This window comes from Ixodes scapularis, unplaced genomic scaffold (genome assembly GCF_016920785.2).
Source record: "Ixodes scapularis isolate PalLabHiFi unplaced genomic scaffold, ASM1692078v2 PGA_scaffold12__126_contigs__length_90152505, whole genome shotgun sequence".
NCBI lineage: Eukaryota > Metazoa > Arthropoda > Arachnida > Ixodida > Ixodidae > Ixodes > Ixodes scapularis.
In genome coordinates, this window is record NW_024609838.1 from 3141035 (window position 1) to 3160544 (window position 19510).

The 19510-nt window shown below is 47.4% G+C and overlaps 1 protein-coding gene across 1 annotated transcript in view; it reads left to right on the forward strand.

Moving 5' to 3' along the window:
* Positions 1 to 19510, forward strand: part of LOC8024166 (tyrosine-protein kinase SYK) — a 99906-nt gene that overhangs the window by 70357 nt on the left and 10039 nt on the right. The window contains exons 6-11 of the mRNA XM_042289305.1: positions 9270 to 9542; positions 10336 to 10563; positions 11966 to 12316; positions 13065 to 13247; positions 16402 to 16431; positions 18511 to 18739. Of these exons, the coding sequence (XP_042145239.1) occupies positions 9270 to 9542; positions 10336 to 10563; positions 11966 to 12316; positions 13065 to 13247; positions 16402 to 16431; positions 18511 to 18739 (1294 nt within the window). The remainder of the gene's footprint in view (positions 1 to 9269; positions 9543 to 10335; positions 10564 to 11965; positions 12317 to 13064; positions 13248 to 16401; positions 16432 to 18510; positions 18740 to 19510) is intronic.

Consider the following 19510-nt stretch of genomic DNA (forward strand, 5'->3'; position numbering starts at 1 on the left):
ATTTGGAGACGGGCGTTGGTCTGTACTGCATTTATCAGATCATAGTCCGCGGACTACACGTTTTTAAAAGCTTAAATTTTACAGGTGCAGACTCTCTCTTTCTCTCTCTTTATATATATATATATATATATATATATATATATATATCGTATTTTCCGGGCTATGGTTTGCACGCTCTATACATGTTTAAAAGTTATAATTTTAGGCTGTGCGAACTATCTTGCGAACTAAAAGGGAATTTTGTTTCTCAAGACCGTTTATTATGACGAGACGTGACGAATTTTGGGAAGGAAAGAGTGTGTTAATGATGATTTATGTATGATACAAGCTTCTCTCCGAGCTAAGAAAGCAGACATTTGTCAAGCTGTGCAATGTACGAGAAGATTTCCGTTTTGGCTAAGCACAAGACGCGGATATATAAACCGGAAAATACGGTACGAGGTTTCGCTCTTTCAATATCGCTGATTATGACGACACGTAACGGATATTGTGAAACTGACAGATTATATGTCCATGATGATATGTCAGTCTCGGCTAAGTTAGCCAAGACTGACGGAAGCAAAATGCCGCCGCATAGCACAGTCAACGCAAAGAGCACTTGCCGGCAGACGCTCTTTCAAGCGCTCCAGAACAAAAATAAAAAAAGCAGGATAACCGTTCGGCACACATTGGTGATCATGTATCATCACCCTAAGCAAAGCGCGCATGAAGGCAGCCGGGCTGTGGGGCACCAAGCGCAGACTCTAGTAGGGATAAACCGGTACGTGTGTTTGTATTTGGCGAACGTGTCCGCTGTACACGAGGTGCGGCTATTTTAGATACTCGACTTCGTGTGTGTACGTAGCTGAGAAATGAAAGCGCGACGGATGCGAAGGAATGGGCCGTTGTCCTTGGCCATCCTCGTGGCGAACCGGTTTATTTTTCAACCTCGCAGTTGGTTTACTTTGCGCGCACGCGCAGTGAAGGCCACCTGCGTCCGCGCGCTGTTTCTCCGGAATCAAGGTGAGCGGGTAACTCGGTCAGCTCCTGAACTTGAAACTCCTTGCGAAACCGAACAGAAGGGGGAAACAAAAAATTGCCGAGTGAGAGTTGTCGTGTGTTCAAAGAGGTGTATAAAATATCAATACATGTCACGCGTACTCAATCGTTTCAGTGGCGCGAAGGGTTCGGTGAAGGTTGTCCCGGGGTTGATAACGCGGGCCATCCAGGTTTATCTATTTATTTAACGATATTGCAGGCCCCGAGGAGATGTAGTTTACTAGGCGACACTATGAGTGCAAGCAAGCAATCGCCGTATCTTTTTTTTTTTTTCTTTTTTTTTCTTTTTACTTAGATTTAAAGGACTGGTCATCAAAGCTACTGATGCCGTGGGAAGTACTTCTTCGGAGTACTGACTTGAGAGGTCAAATTTGATGTCCAACAATGCCATTTCAAAAAAAACGCAGAAAAAATGGCGTGTTTGCGTTAGCATTGTCGCGCTGTGTACATCAAGGCAGAAAACAAAATGCAGGCGTCGTGCGTTGACGGGACAAGTTGTTCTCTCCCGTGAGTAACTGTTGGCAACACTGCGAAAACAAAAGAATTAAAGTATACAAAATAATCGATGAGTTACCAGTAAAAATAATATAGATCGATGCTTTGAACGTCGACGAAAGAGTAGTGAAGAGAATGCTGCACATTTTGAACGACAGGCAAACGTCACTAAAGTTTGAGCGACTTCGAGTTCTCCCGAGGTGCGCTGCGTCAGGGCAGTGAGCATGCTTACAACGCGACATGAGCGAAACACTTTTGACAGATAAATGTGGGTCCCAGTCTTGGAGCCCCCATCATTACATTATGTTCCTAGGAAATGGAGTACACGGAAAGCTGTGCATTTTAAGTTCGTCGACGAGCACGACCATAAAACGGCAAGTTCATATCCTCCCTGAAGAGCCTGCTACAAGGGGGCCCACGACAAACCTTCCCGCCGTGGAAAATCAAAGCGAAGCAACGTATGAACAAAGGCGGGGGGGGGGGGGGGGGGGGGGGGGGGGGGGGTAGTGAGTGAGGGCTTTAAAAGGGAGAAACGTTAAATTTGCAATAATATTTGAATATGTTATAGCTTTTAACTGAGTCTAGATAGCCACGCCTCACACGGTACTTTTTTCAGCAGATTTTTTTTTTTATAAAACTTGTGAAATAATGAGCCACATTTCTTAAGGCTTCTGTATACGAACATTTGATGGTTCACCTGAAATGACTTCACGGGGCGTTCCGTATTCCTTCGTATCGTGTTATGCATGACTTGTACTTCGTAGCATCGTATCATACTGGTGGTATACTAACAGGCAACAAAATGTACCGCGTAGGTTAGTATCCCAACTACAATGTCGTGGAGCGTATACGTGCTCGGCAGCGAGGACGGCACACAATGGCAGCTTGTGCGACGTCAGTGCAAGCCAGGAGACGACATTTGCACTTCGTGGCATCTAGCGGCGTGTCATTGCTCGCTACCTTCATGAGCCAGGCGGGGGGTCGGGGAAAACAAACATACATTAGGGGATTTGGGAACAACATTATGGGAAATCGATGCTGAAATCCATCACGAGCTGCTATCGTCCAGGGTCAAAGTCGATTAGCTTACCGAGCATTTGTACGTGTATCTGGAGTGCCGCTCCCCCGAACCGACGAGGTCATTTCGCGTTTTAGGACGTCTCGATGTCGTTCTATACGGAATCGAACCAAGCTCTCGGTTCGCGTTTCGGGAGTGCGATTTCGTCGCGTTGACGTTCTGTTGTTCGCGTCCTTGGGTTATTTCAAGCGTCCTACGAGATTGATTTCTGTCACTGTCTCATTGATACTAGGAAACAAGCAGGGGCTCCAGTGGTAGAGGGAAGTACAGTGCAGAAAGAAACATTTGCGAGTACACTAAGCCGATCGTCATTTCGCGATTAAATAAATGGATGAACGGCTGTTAATGGCTGTACCCTTTATAACGAGTGGTAGCATGAACCATGGATGGATGGTTAGATGTTAATAGCTGTACTGACATACAGTTCATCTGCTCCGGAATGACACCTTACGGGCTCTGATTTCACACCTCAGCTAACACAGTGTCTCACCTTACGTGTAACGTAGAGCCACTAAATGAGCTGCGCTTAGAGTATCGGCACTCCGTTCCTAGGCATTGTTGTGGGCGCCGCCATTTTGGCTCGTATGCAGAGCAGACGCAACTGCCGATAGTCATGATTCAAAAGTGTGACTTCCTCAGCATTATATTCTGTGTTAGGAAGCTCATGTAATATTGCTTTCCTCTGTCGCGAACTGTTTAAACATTTTGTGGAGGGCGGAAAAGCGTTTCCCGTGATTTCAGATAAATCTTCAGATAACTGGCAACCATTATTTTAAGACACAATATGGTCAAGTGTCGTTACTCTGAAGCGTAGCTTATTTAGTGGCACTAGTGTAACATAAATCTTTACGCTTTTTTTTTTCTTAATGTTTTATTAGGCAGTGTGGGATATTTCCAGGATGATCTTTGGGGGATCGAGGGGAAAATAAATAAAAATCATCCCCACTTTTTTTTTTTTTCCCCCCGGCAGGATTGAGAGTCGCCATTTTTTACCTGGGGATAACTAGTCGGGGCATTACCACAACAGCGGGCCCACTGGGGAATGGGGTTAAACCCAATAACATATCCAAGATTCTTTTTATTTTTTCGGGTGGGGGGGGGGGGGGGGGTGCAGATTTTGTTGCTACGGGGACCCATCAGCCGAGGTCACACTGCGTACACATCGTACAAAAGACTGTCTGCATGCAGAATCGAACGCGAGTCGCCGCGAGATTCCTACTTCGAAGGCCGCATGTGAACGAGTTCAAGCCACCGTGGTTCAAGAAAGAATCTTGGCACACGGCATTCAAACTACGGATATCGTGTTTACAGACTGTCTTTTATATGATGTACGAGCAGTGCGATTTTGGCTTCAGAGGGCGGAACGCAGAAATAAACGAGAGCGACAAGCCTCAAACCAGAGTCTATCGCGATTTGACGCGCTTTGTAGAATAAAGGAGGGCTATGTTCAAACACGAGTGATCGTGCACGCGAGGGTATCTTTGGCAGGCTCGCAATCACTCGTGCTTACTTCACGAGCACCGAACGACTAAACGCCTGCCAAAGGTACCATCGCGAGTATGCTGCATGCGTTGGAGGCTTGTCGCTGTCGTTTGTTTCTGTTTGTCGCCCTAGTGGGACTCGGGCATTAGTTGCGTGATAGTGGCCTTATGGGACCCACTCCGACCGCCTTAATTGTCATGCGTCTCTCTCTCTCTCTCTTTCTCTCTGAAAAGTCTGATGAGTTGATAAGGGCTTAGGTCAGGCAAACAAAACTAGGATTTTCCTAATCGGAACAGGGAAGTGTGCACTGTGCTCGATTATAATTCATAAAAAAAAAACAAATACGGAAGATAAGGATAGGTCGTTTCTTGTTTTTTTCTGGGGATTCTGGGGCGAGCGCTACAGATAGGAGAAGATAGAGTTGTTGATTTCGTGTTTTTGTGTGTGTGTGGTTTTTATCGTAGTTTGTCCAATGTCGTCGGCGATTAGTTTCCTTTGTGGATCCCGATATGGGTCTAAAGTATATAGAGACTGGAACCTACGAAGACAGCCGAGTATGTCGTGGATCTTACCTAATGACGCAGCACCGTTCGATTTGCAAAAGCACTCTTCGCACAATCCTTTACTCCATTTCACGTTAGGTCGCCACCGCAGCCGACGATCTCCAGTCGGACGGACCCAACCAAGAAGCGCCAAAATTGTATCGTCAAAACTCTTATTGGCTCTCGTACCCGTAGCCAGTATTTTATTTTGGGGAGGGGGGGGGGGGGGCAGATCAACGGCATTAGCCCCCCCCCCCCTCCTTCCCCCCCCCCCCCCCAAATGACGAAGCAGGGTGAGCTCGGCGGTACGGGCGCTCACGCAAAGATTAGGGAGGCGCTGTTGAGATAAAATGGGCAAAGCTGCATTGACTTTTTTTTTTTTTTTTTAACGGAGGCTTTACTTACAGGAATAAGGGCCTGTGTGGTGGCTCAGTATTTTACTGTCGTCGTAGTTGCGGCCCACTAACTTTTAAAAGCTTCCTCACGGCACACAACTCCTTCCGCTTTTAGAGGTAGCACTGCACTAACAGCACGTGAAGGCCAGATCAAACACAAGGATAGCTATACAATCACACAAAAAAAAAAAGAAAAAAAAATTAGCCAGAAAAAAAAAATTTCGAAGTTGAAACATTTGAGCAACCGTCCACGCAGAAACACTATGGCCCATATATAGGGCGAAAGTAATTCTCAACAATGACAAAACCAAAATATATCATATATTAAAGGTTTACCAAATTCGTGCCACAGAACCAGATGCCGAAGGAAAAAAGGTATTTTTTGCTAGCCCGCTTTGTCTTGCAGTGTGGTTCAAAGGCAGCAGCGGCATATCCTCGGGGCGATGAGAAGTCGTCAGTCCGAACTCGTCGTTCCGTCACTCGAAGAAATGGCATGACACACCACACACAAACACGCAAACCACACGCCTAGCGTGGAAACAAACTTGACTATACCCTTCCACCTATGCGTAGTAAGAATATGAAGCTTATCTCTTCGGAGTTTCCGGTGTTTCGTGCAACGAAAAGATTAATCTAATAAGGAATTGCATCGGATGCCACCTCGATATGCAAAGCAGAAAGCAAGACAGGCTTCATCGCATCGGTGAGCCACCATAGAGACGGGCGTCTCGATGGAGGGAAATTGCACGAAGTGAGGGAAACTTCGCCAAAAATAGGGAAATTTTAGGCGTTCATTTAAAAAGGTAGAAATGTGAAACACCCGTCACGTCTGCGCTACAGGCGGTCGCCCTCTGTCCGGAGGTCCTATTCCTAAACGTCCATCCTCAAGATCCTATACATCGTTTCAGCTTAGGTCCGAGCGCGGCCGATGCTATGAGCCGAAGGACCAATCAAACAGCGAAAGAGGCACAACGTCATGGCGTGCTCCCTGCAGTTGACAGGACCAGCCGGCATTCGCCGTCTCTCTGAGCATGCTCCTCAGAGGAATAGTCCTATCAAGCACAGAGAGCACGCCATGACGCTGCGCTTTTGCGTTGTTTGATTGGCACTTCGGCTCATAACATCAGCCGCGCTCGGACCGAAGCTGAAACAAAGTATAGCGACTCTGCCCATAACAACGGCGGAAGCTGAGCACTCGTCCTCTTGACTACGACGGTTGAAAACATATCTGAGAGCGTCTACTTCGAATGAGCGACTGCTTGGTCTAGTGCTTTTGAATGTTCACCGCGACATTGAAGTTCAAGTGGAGGACGTCCTGGATATTCTTTGCCGTGAACGCAGGCGGCTGCATCTTAATGTGTAGGCGCTCGGAATAAATGAGATGATCAAGAGAGCCTGTAAATTACTTTCTGAAATAACTATACTCTATTTCACCTTATGATGTACCGCACAAAAGGCTACAAGCCCGAACTCTTTGCTCTGGGGCAGATCTTGGCGGCACAAGCTTGCCAACGTTATGAGCACGCGCTTCTAGCCTTCGCTGCGGTACAACATAAGGTGAAACAGAGTATAGTCACAGTTGCCGTTTTATTCGCTTTAATTTCTAGTCGAAAGCACGTAATTCTGATCAGTGCATGAGGTGTGTGTTAGCGCAGCGCCACCCATTGCTTACAGTGCAATTGAATTTACAAATCATTAAGTATTACTTACATCATTGACATTGTTTTATATTATCACCATGTGTTCGCGTTATTATATTCGCTTGGGTTTGATTGAACTGTGTATTTTAGTGAGGATAGCTTGTTATACTTGGATTTGAAACTGCCATCCTTCACCCCACAAATGTTTCGAAATATCCGTTTATATATATATATATATATATATATATATATATATATATATATATATATATATATATATGAGATCAAGTTCCGCATCCCATCAAATAAGCATGAATGAAGAAATATTGACTATTTACTTTATTTGAGCATTTTCTACCCCACAAACATTCATAGTCCGCACTCCCCCTTTGATCCGTACCCGGTGCAAAACCGACTGCGTGAGCAGGGTAGCGAGCGGGCCCAGTGACCAAAGGGAGGGGGGGGGGGGGCGGGGGGGGGGGGGTTCGACCCCTAAACCCTCTTCTTCCTTCCTACGCCACTGGTTGAGCCTTTGGGCCGGAAACACGCGGGAGGGAGACCCAATTTTCCTCTGCCCCGCCTGGCACCCCAGCTGCACTAGTTAGTTTTACTCCGTTCAGTTTTTTCCTGGATAATTTCAATTAATCTTCTAACCTCCTTATTCTTCCATCTTCACCAACAAAAACCCAGTGCCTTCACCAGATCCGTTACCCGTTCAGGGAGGGCAAGGCGAAGCGCCGTGCACTTCAAAACCAAATGTTCCATCGTCCCAGTATCACGATGGCACATGGCACATAATCTGTCTAACTCTTGAAATTTAGCCCGATCCGTGTTTGTTCTTAACACTCCCGTTCTCGTTTCGAACAGCAAAGTTTCACATGAATGATCGAAGACCTTTTCCTTTCTTACGTCCTGTTTTTGGAACTTGTACATTGTTAAACTGTTTTTTCTTGCATTCTTTCCTCCAACGTTTTTCTGTCTGCCAAAGTCGGATTGACAACGTATACACCGTTTAGACGCACTGCCGAGACAGGGACATTTTCCAGTCTCCGTGTTAATATATTTCAATTGGCCGATTGAACTCTTTTATTCTCTGGAAGATGATTCGACGACTTTTTTTTATTCTTGCAGATTTGCTTCGAAAAAATCGTTCAGCCTTTCCACTCTCGTGAAGAAGGAAGAACAGCGGGCTGCACTCGACACACTGTGTGCTTCTTCGTCGTCGTCGTCTGTTTTTCGCGCTGTTTCCTACGATGAATTCCCACAAACGGCGCCCAACTATCCATTCTTCTATGAAAGCTGGAAAGGTTGCCGCCATCTACGAGCGACGGCGGAAACCGTACTGGTTGTGTGCTTGCCGCCGTCATTTATAGATGGCGGTAGCTGTGCAGGTAGGTTTGTGTCGACATACACGGACACGATCCTGGGGAACCTAGCCCTTAACAGCTCCGCTGAAAAAGGCCATGAAAGCTACACTTATGCGGTCTGTGCGAGTGAGTTATACGTCCAGGGGGACATTATGTGGGTGGTTAATGTTGTTTGATAGGTCGGGTAATTTATTTAAATTCACTACTTTTTCACTACTTTTTATCGGTCTATATTAAACTTTTCAGCGAGAATTTAGTTTAGTAGATACACGCTAAACGGCAATGATTTTTCCAATTACTTCTTCTTTGCGGCCGTTTTTTCTTTGATAGAGAGAGAGAAAAAAAAGTACAAAAAAAACGAAGTGTTCTTTTTCGGGCTGAGGAAGAGCCTACCAGGGGTGCTATGTTGCGCTTTTTGCACTCCCAGGTGACTTGGAAGAGGGAAGTGACGTCAACGACTAGAGCAAATGCAGATTGGATGTTGACAGAAGAAAACAAAATCAACATCCAATCTGCATTTGCTGCGTTGTTGACGTCACTTCCCTCTCCCTAGTCTCCTGGGAGTGCAAAAAGCGCAACATAGCCCCCCAGGCTCGAAACGTATCAGCAGACACAACGTTTTTGGCGACCTTGGATTCACTTTGAGACGGTCCAGGATACCGGTTTCCTTCAGAGAGTTGAGGAGCTCTCTGCGATCTATAATGTAGTCGCACGGAATTTTCAATGTTGCCTTGCTCGCTGCGGCAGAGAACTTAGGACTTGGCTTAGAAAGACGAGGGGAGGCATCAGTATTTTGGTATTTCGGATAGGTGGCGCAAACGAACGCATTCAGTTTTCAGTGATTAGTGTTCATCCATCCATCCAGCCATGGTGCAAGCTACCGTATCTTGTTATCGTTCCGCGGCCAGCTGATAAGGACGCCAACGAACGAATAATAAAGCAAGAATTATGAATATAATAACTCCATGACGTCACGCCACTGTGGTGGCGCTGCTGTCGGCACTGCGCATGCGCAGACGGTTTATTTAACGTGAATCTGGTTTTTGCGCACGCGCTGCTCCCACACTAATTCGAAGTTTTTTATTCGTTTAACGTTCGTACATTGTTGTTGCAGCACTACACCTTCGCTATTTTTTTTATACATATATATATTATATTTTTTTTTTTTCTATTCTGATTTACGCAGGCGCTCCTATACTGACCAATTCGTACGCTTCGCGCGTTTCTCACAGCTCATCAGTCACTACACGCTGTTCAGCGACGGCCTCTGGTGTCCGCTTACGGAGGCTTGCGTTAGACCGGACTGTGTGCTGGCGCAGCCGTCTCCGTCACACGCCGAGAGAGGGCAGGACTCGCCGCCCCACCACCACCACCATCACCATCATTACCATCATCATCATCAACAGGCGCAACTGCGGGGAAGCCCAGGCTCGAGGCTACTCGGGTCGTTGGGCTCGGCCCGCGCGGGAATTTTGAATCGACTTGTGGCCAGCATTTCCCCGCAGGTGAGTTCATTCTGCCAACTACTTTTGTGAGACGCGAATACCTAAGTCGCAGTCATATCTGACTCCCACCTTGCCATCTTGGGGCTTATTTTTCGGGGTTTATCTATAATTACCGAAAACACGGTACCCTACTTCGCAAAAATAGATAGTTTTAGTTGATTGTTCGGTTACTTCTGATAAGGCGGTTTTGCTTTTGAACAATATGTTGGTGATCCTGAACTTTTATTGTGCTTATAAACGCTATGCTGCTGATTTTGAATCTCTACTTATAAACAATATGTTGGTGACCCTGAATTTTTATACGGTTTGTAAACACTATGTTGGTGATCCTGAGTATCTATTCTGCTTTTAATCACTATGCTGGTGATCTTGAATCGTTACTTATAAACAATGTCTTGGTATCCTGAATCTTCATTTTGTTTATAAACAGTATGTTGGTGGTCTTGAATATTCATTTTTTGGTTGTCAGCAATACGTTGGCCTTTTTTAATCTTTATTTTTCTTACAAGCAATACGTTGGTTATCCTGAACAATTATTCTGCTTATAAACGGCGCTATGCTGGTAATCTTGGATTTTTACTTATAAACAATACTTTGGTGGTCCTGAATGTTCATTTTGTTGATAAACAATAGGTCGGTAACCTTGAATCTTTATTTTTGGTTATAAACAACATGTTGGCGATTCTGGAGCTTTTTCTCCCGTATCAACAATATGTTGGCGACACCGAATCTTTACTCAGCTTACAAGAAATGTGTTGGTTGTCCTTTGTTCCTCGTGCGCGGCGTCCCACAGCAAGCGATGGAGCGTTCTCGCACGATGCCTCGGCTGCGCGCCCCCTCGCGGCTGTCCTGTTCGTCGCCACCGCTTTCGTCGGCCACCGCTTCGTCGGCGGTGGTGACGAAACCGGAGCCCCGGCGCCAGAGCGCGGCCAGCAGGCTTCACAAAGCGTCCAGCTTCGACCATCTGCTGCCGGGCTTCATCACCTACCTATTCTCGGGAGACTCCGACGGGGAACGCAAGGTAGGCCCGGGGGTGCTCAGTCCCGGGGCTACTTGAAAAAAAAAATAACAATTATTTTTCCAATTCAGATTTTCGTAACAACATATCTTTCTGCCGGTTGAAAAACGGGTTTTTTGTACCTCCTATAATTGAATCAGAGTCAGCGGACTATACGCTATTTCTTAATCCACCAACTTCGGTAAACGATATCCTCTGAGTCTTGGTTCGAAAATTTCTTGGTAGCGAACTTGTACAAACAAAGGCAGCCATTAGAAAGGGCGGGGGAAAATAGTAGCGGTTACAGGTAATATTGTCACGGATGACAAGTGACGAGGCGGCGAAGGAATGAGTAAACTGAACGTTTAATGGGGCGAACTTGTGCCCAAAAATAAAAAAAGGAGAAAGAAAGACAACAACAGAGCGCCGCGGGCGTCGAAGCAGCACGATCGAACGCTGACGCGAAAACTGACTGGCTCGTCACGCGGAGCCCCTTATGTAATACATACATGCGTGCTTGGACGCGTAGAACATGCGGACCTCGAAGAAGCAACAGGATTCTCGAGGTCCGCATGTCCGCAAGCCAGGGTTCGATTACTGGAAGCGCCGCTTCCAGGAATCGAACCCTGGCTTTTCGCGCGGGAGCCAGGTACGATAACCGTAACGTCACGCGCGCGCTGCCTACTTGGCCAGCTGCGCGCGCGGCAATATAAATATTAGGAAAAACACTGGACAAGGGTCGTCCTTGTGTTCTCTGTTCTTCTCAGTATTTATACTGTCCTTATTAGCACGCTGTCTATTCAAGGTATACGGTCAAAATTAACTTTAGTAATTCCAGACTAATCAGATTTCTTTCATGAACACTTCCTAATAAATGTACTCAAATGGTTACAAAACTATACTCAGAAAAGTAATCAATTACAAGTAATTTGATTACTTGCAATGAGTGCAATATAAATACATAATTGATCGCAAGGAATTTGATTTAGTTGTAATGGGTCTGCTCCCAGGGACGTCGGAAATGTTCGGGAGAGATGGGGGTATTTTTCTTTCCTTCCCCTTTATCTTTGACTGTACCCAGTGTAGCTTTCACTACTTCGAATCAGACTGACTTTTGTTTGTGTAACACAATGACCTACTAAAACTCTATTAGGGAATTTTGGTCAATCAACTCTGACACCTCCGATAACGATACCCGACGATCCGCCTTTGCGCAAGCATCGCATCGTTTTCGGGTATCGTTATTGAAGCGCAAAAACGATCTACTGAAGCTCTCTAATGTCAAATGTCACCTACGGTTCGTTACACGGCCGAAAGTCCCCTATGGTTCGCTAATGTACCACCGAAAACTATCCGTAATATATTCGGGCATCGCTATCGGGGTATCGGAACGACCTGCTACTAAAACTCCCCATGGACTCCCCAGACGATGCGTCGCAAGAGTTCGGGACCAAAGCGTCTGCCGGAGATGGAACAAACGCTGCCTCGGGGCCTGGGCTGTGGCTCGGCGAGGGAGTTCTGCTGCTCGGCCGTGGGACAGGCCCCGTCGCCTCGGCGCGGGGGCGGCTGGCCCCCTGGGCAGCCCCCGCCGCCCTCCCTGCCGCCGCCCCCGCCCCCGAGACCCGTTCCAGCCCCGAGGCACTCTCTGGTGCGGAGGGACTACCACGACCTGGGTCCCGTCTACGCCAACAACCAGGCACTCTCGGCCAGGTTGCAGATGGGCGCAGACGACACGACGCCCATACCCGAGGAGCAGGAGGAGGAACGCTCTTGCGAGGCGAGTACGCTCGGCTGGGGAAAGCAGCTGGCAACACTGCGTATAGGAGCCGCCATTTTGGACCGCAATCCCCACGAAGGACGTCCTTGGCTTTGCTAGCTTTACAATAAGCTAGATAAAGATCATTATCATATATTATATCCCAAGAAAATGAATACAAATTGTCACACTCCTTTCCTCCTTAAGAACTAAAAACAGCGCAAACAAGACGGAGGACAAGAGACACGGACATGGACAAAGCGATGTTTACGTCTTCACCGGTCCTTCGCTTTGTTTGCGCTACTTTTTGCTTTTCAAATATGAATGTCCAACTCGCTCAAATTTCTGCAATTCTTCTGGAATTCCTTTGAGGCGCGATTCCTTTTAGGCGAGCACAGCATAGATTCGTTTAGCATACGATTCATTCGCTACTTTGATGACTGCACACACGCGATAGAGTCATGAGAGTTTTAGAGAACCGTTTTTGCACCTCCGGCACGGTACGATATGGGCCCTCCGGTACGAACTGCGCATATAACACCGTATGAGACTCACGCATGCGCAGTTTGTACTATTGTATACTTCATTTCAGCCAACGCTACGAGGTAATGGGACCAATCAGGCACCGTCAAAAGTGCAAGTCATGGGGACCTTTCTGTTTATGATTTGTTCAGCAATGATACAACACGTACAGAAACTTGATGGACACCGCGATGGTGCGATTCCGTGTTTTCTTACATTCTTCTCCTTCCGCACCGTCGGCGCGCAGGGCGCCCTGATCGACCTGGACTGCGACGGCGACTGCGTGGCGCCCGTGTGTCGGCGGAGCGCCTCGTCTCCCAGCGTGGGCTCCCGCGCCCTGGTGCTGTCGGACCTGGACTCGTTCCCGCAGCCCGTGCCGCTTCCAGACGGAGCTCGGAGTCCTTCCCCTACTCTTATCCTCTTCTCCGAGGTGAGGAATTGCTGCGCCGCGTAGCCACATCCGCTCACTTTTCTAATGAAATTTTCAAAAGTGCGCGCCCTCCCCCGTAGCATAAGCGTAAGCGAAGCTCACGGTGGCCGGCAAACCACGGTTCACTTCGGGCAGACTCCTTTTGTCAAGCGTGGCAAGCAGTCGTCTGCTGCAGTATCCGCTAAAATGCACTAAAAGCAATTTATAGATTGTGAACGAAGAGGGGAGAAAGTGATTATTGGATTTATTGTATTTAACTTATAATATTTTTTGTGGCATTTGGGATGTTAGCTGTATATATATATATATATATATATATATATATATATATATATATATATATATATATATAATGTTCTAGGTAAGGGGAGGTGCGTAAACTGACACAAGGAGAGGAACATAAGCACCACCATTTGCATTTGCCGTGAACTGCGCTGTTTCTCACCCACAGCTTCAATAAAAAAATATAAAAAGCTATTGTAGCAAGATGATTAGTTGGGCGAGTTGGTGATCGTTGAACATCTCTGTATGTGTCTGTATTTCTATTCCGGGATACTTTTTGATCGTTTTTGCACAACTATCCGGGAATATTCCGTTGCATAAAATAAAAATGTACCTCAGTATATCATGTCGTATTACACCTGTGACTGCGGTGGAAGAAATCGGAAGAACTTTCAGTAGAAGGAACAGACACAGAGAACGTCTCAGCTACCACCAGCTCGCCTGCACACTCACCGTCTTTTTACCTCAGTATCTGTATGTTGGCCTCAAAGTACAAGGTCGCAGTGTTTGTATTCTTAAATACTTTGAAACCGCTTTAACCCCCTCCCCTCTGCGCGGCGATAGGGTGCATGGAACTGCGGAGATTGGTGCTGTCGCATCATTCAATAGAGCCATCTCATCAGCCAGTTTTACTACGCCACCGCTGCCGCAATGCATCGATGGACCTTTAGTATTTCAGCACGTGCCCGAACCTCGGTGGGACTCTGCGCATGAAAAGCACGAGACGGCACGAGCCGTCTCGGGCACTGCCGCCTGCTTCTTGTGTACTGAAGTTTTGTCGGCTTCAAGCAGGCGCCGAACGCTTGGTGAGATCGGTCTATTGCATTTGACAGAATTAATGTCCAAGTCAGGCAATTTTCCCCAGAAAATACAGGGTGTCACAAAAGACAATTTACACGGCCTTTTTTACCGCAAAAATAAACTAGGCATCGCCAAACGCTCATTCTCCGCCCGAAGGTAGAGCTAGAGGTCACAACCAGATGCCAAAGTTTCAGCCCGATCCGATAACTTCATCAAAAGTTATAAGTGATTTTCTGAAAAGTTCAATGGGAAAATGGAGCCCATTTTTTCCCGTTTTCGGTAGCCCCATGTGTTTGAAAACTCCGTCGGCCGCCATTTTCCTGGCTGCCGAAGGTTCCGTGGACTGTCAAGCTGGAGGGTGACCTGCAGCAAAATAGGCGTCTGCCACACCCACCACCGCTGTTGGGACGCCGCCAGGATCGCGACCGGTGACAGCGTGACATAGGCGTGACACTTCGATGACCTGTGACGTGCGGGCGCTGAATGAGATCCGTAAATTAATTTTCCGTGAAATAAAAATTGAAAAAAGAATGCGGCGGAAGTTTGTACATAGATGGCGGTTCGGTTAATTGCACAAAAAAAAAAAAAAAATAGAGCACTTTGGAATTACAACAGGTATGAGGTGGTGAGAGAGATTTGGAAAGGGGTCATGGTGCCTGGCTTGACTTTTGGAAACGCAGTGCTATGCATGAAATCCGAAGTGCATGCGAGACTAGAAATAAAACAGCGCGGAGTAGGTAGACTGGCTTTGGGGGCACATTGCAAAACGCCAAACCAGGGAGTACAAGGAGACATGGGATGGGCATCATTTGAGAGCAGGGAAGCGGTGAGCAAGGTAGAATTTGAGGATAGGTTGAGGCAAATGGACGGGGAGCAATGGGCACGAAAGGTTTTCAGCTATTTATACATGAGGAGTGTAGACACAAAGTGGAGACAGCGCACTAGGAAATTAAGAGGAAAGTTTTTGGGCTATAGCGAAGATACGGAAGAGCAAGTCTCAGTTAAGAAGAAAGTTAAGGCCACAGAAAGAGATCGGTGGCTAGAGGGAATGCAGACAAAGACGGCTCTGGAAAGCTATAGATTAAACAAAAGAGTTATTGCCAAAGAAAGCATTTATGACAATTCTAGGGGAAGCTCATTGCTGTTTGAGGCAAGAACGGGTGTTCTGCGAACCAGAACATACAGAGTGAAGTACCAGGAAATTGATACAGTGTGCACTGCTTGTGGAGAGGAGGACGAGACGGCTGAGCACTTGATACTCTACTGTAAAGGGCTTCACCCTATGCCTACCGAAGACAACATAGATTTAATAAAGTCATTGGGTTTTAGAGACAGCGAAGGGAGAGTGGATTTCAAGACTGTAGAGATTACCAAGCAAAGATTAAGTGAATGGTGGCAGAAATCGAGAGAAAACTAGGTATTTTCTTATCCACTGATGGCAAGGGGGTTTCATAGCCTCACTTTCTTTGCACTGCGGAGTGAATATAGATTTCACATTTAAATATTCTAAGCTTAAATGGTAAAACAAAATGGCTAGGTGGCGTAAGCTACCGCCCGATCCAAAGGGCTCAGCCGTATTCATCCATCCATCCATCCTGTCTGTTTATTCGACTTTGTTTGTTCCTTACGAAACAGGCGTACCTGTGATGTATGTTTCACAAGATTGATACTGTAACTAACCCTACACTTGAAACACTGTTTCCAGAACCATACATCTTACGTATCGTCACGCACAGTCGTAATTTAAATTACTAACACCACTAATTTTAGAATTACAATTACTACTTTGTTTTCATTTTTGCCTTTTCTTTTACTTTTATGTTACAGTGCCCACTCTCTGTAATGCCTGCGGGTCCTTGGAGAATACTAAACGAAATTAAATGAAAGTGTAGTTCAGGTAGTTCAGGGCATCATGCACAAGCTGCACAAGAGTCAAGACCGCACAAAAACGAAACCGAAATGTCTACTCGCGAGTTCGCACTTGTTGTTCTAATCCGTTGGAGGGCGCAAGCTGCCACCCTATTCAATAAACTCGACTAGATATGTTTTGTCTTTTTCATGGCGGGAAAAGTTGGATAAGGAAGACGGGGGGGCGAAGGTGGTGAGAACGCAGGCATTTTTGGAGACATCTCGTTTTAAAATCGTTGCTACTTGTTGTTTAGTTTTTTGCCGATCTTGCGCTCGGGATGTTAGAGAGAAGTATGTTTAAATCGTGTTCTTTCACGACGCGGCACCACGCAGTATTGTTGGTATTGTCGGTATTTCCTGTGGTGCAAGGACTCTGTGCCGTGGCATTCGGTGGTGCTCCGATCAACGTTGGCTCCGCTAGCGCGAGAGGTCAGATTCCCGTAGTCGTGGTGGTACCTGTGAGTGCCTCCCGATTGGGGAGATTAGTGGGTAGACTTCAATGCTGCATGCCTTGAGATCACGGTGGAAAAAACACATTTAGGTGATGACTCTGACCGCTCATCCTGCGGGGTGCGGGCGACCAGATTGTGTTCGGAGCTAGCCTCGAATCAGAAGCAGTTAGTTTCGCGTCGCCGCGGAGGGCGCCGAGGTATGAGGTCCCTCCTCGGCGGCCACGGTGTCGGCGACGTAGCGTGCTCGCCTTTTTCGCGGTGTGCTGGTGTGGTGATGGTGTGTGGCCAGTGGCTGGCCTCCTGTTTTGGTTTGGTACTGTGTCGATCACAGGTATAACCATCGTACACGAAAGTGAGCCTTAACCCCGAAGAAGGAAGAGAACACAAATTTACAAACTCTGGCGACCTGCAGCATGGCGGCGGTGAGTTACAACAAGAAGCGGTGAGTGGGGGAATGTGGGACCACCGCTGGGAGAAACAACCGGAGCGTTAGGAGGAATTCCATACTTGGGCTCCATCTATCCCTGTGCGAGTGAAGCGCGCTCGGTGCGCCGAACATAATGTGGCCGCCACGTCGGCCAGATACTCATCACCTAAATGTGTTCCACCGTCGGTAAAACAAGGAGTGGTGAGCGAGGGAATGCAGGACCACCGGTGGGAGAAACAACCGGAGCGGTCGGTTTGGGAGCCCCCCACACTTGGGCGCCACCATGGAGAATAGAAGGGTAGGAGAGGGCATGACGTCGGCCGCGTAGCCTCCACAAGCCATGCCCCCTTGACGCCTCGCCTCTTTCTCATTTCCCTCCTTACTCTCCTCACTCACCATGCCAATGTGACCACATCACGTGACCGTAGCTAGCCTTCGTCTTACTATAGGCCACTAGAATACACCACAGTGTAGCCTTCGATATGATAAAACCTACCGGACGGAGCGCGCGCAAGCCTGCAAGGAGTCCTTCTACAATCAACCATCCATCTCACACGTGACATGTCACGCGCACCAATCGCCAGACAGATCTGCGGTTACGCTGGGCACAGAATCGTTTAAACTTTTTATGACTAGGCTTCACCAATATTGCAACGTGCCCCCTCCTAGTACTTCAAACCTCCTTGGGTGCCACCTATCCCCGTGCTAGCGAAGCGCTCGGTACGCCGAACATAATGTGGTCACCGCGTCGGACAGTCATCACCCAAATGTTTCTTTCATCATGCTTGAGATCTACCCACTATTTTTTATTTTCCATCAGCCAATAAGAGCTCAGCATTCTGACATCATCGCTACCCATAGCTGTGCAAGAAGTAGACAAACTTTTACTCCGGATAGGATGAGCAGATGGTAAAACTCATGTGACCACATTTGGAAATCGGCGACTTACAAGGGTGACTATATCTGAAGTTTATTTTAAATGAACAGACACATGTGGCTCCATCTGAAGGTTATTTTAACTAAACTGACAATATGTGACCAAGTGGATCGTGACTACAACCATGCGACTACAAGGGGCTTCCACGATTGCAACGTTCGATTTACCTGCACTTGGTGCACACTACCGTATCCGATTTAAGAGTGCGGCCCTATCTCAATATGAAACCGGAAATACAGTGCCTCTTCACTTTTCTGCTCCGGTGAAGGCTGGTGCAGGCAAATCGAGCAGGAACATGGTGCCATTTTTTTAAAGTTCTCCATTTTATTTCTCAGAATGTTTCTATATTTACCGTATATTTCATTTTCTGTCGCAACTTCCTGATTGAAGTACCTGAGTTCGCGATATAGCCGCAGCTGTTCCACGACAGTAAGCCGAGTCCCTCGTTGTCCACAGTGCGGCGACCTTGAAGAAGGCCCGTACGAGGAGATAGACGCCTCCAGCCTCTCGGACTCGACCACGCTGCCCGGTTCGGACGGCACCGGCAGTCCCTCCGAGGGTGACCTCATCGACACGGACACGCTTGCAGTCCGCCCCAAGGGAAAAGGAGGCCGTGCATTGCTGGAGAGGTCGCGCAGCGAGCCGTCCTCCCCCGACAGATACCTGCCCACCACCGGCGTGGACGGTATGTTCCCGAAACGCATCTAATTGTCCCTGTTGTAAGCAATAGAACCGGCGAATATTCCCAGAGTGCAAGAGTTCCGAAGCTTCGTGTCAGAACTGTGTTGCGGAACTGCTAACGACGCCTTTGGAATGGCGCTCTTGTGGAACCGAGTAGACTGATCTTGCTAAGCGTTTCACGTATTCGTGACACTGCCACGACTGTAGTCCACAGAAGGCAGGCACCACTGCACAACACGGCCCGTGCCATCTCGTGCTCTGCTTGTGCAGACCTGTCAAACCGGCTGGTAAGATTGGTCCATTGAAAGGAATTGACATTCTCCTTCTGTGGGTTACGTTACGGGCTATTTCTTGTAGAGAGCCCCGACGTAGATTTAACGTGCCTCCAGACCAGTCGTAATTCATCACCGAGAGCTCCCTTTGAATGCTTTTTGCGTTTCGTTTGCTCCCGTCTTCAACATGTCCTACGTAAGCCAATCGGAAAGCTCAATTCTCCAGTTTAGCAGATGCTATTGAGTATGGTGCTCTGGGAACATTGAGTGACTCTAAAGTCGGTAATAGGCTAAGAGTTAATGGAAAGCTCCTCCCACCCCTTTCCACATTAGCAGAGCGAACGCTGGAGGGGAGGGGACCTCCTGTCCAGCGTTCGCTCTGCTAAAGTGAAAAGAGGAGCTTCCACTTTACCCTTAACCTGTCACAGACTATAGCAGGGAATCTGCATCTCCAATGTGTGGCAGCAAGCATCTAACCTGTCTACTGACACCAGCTAGAGGTA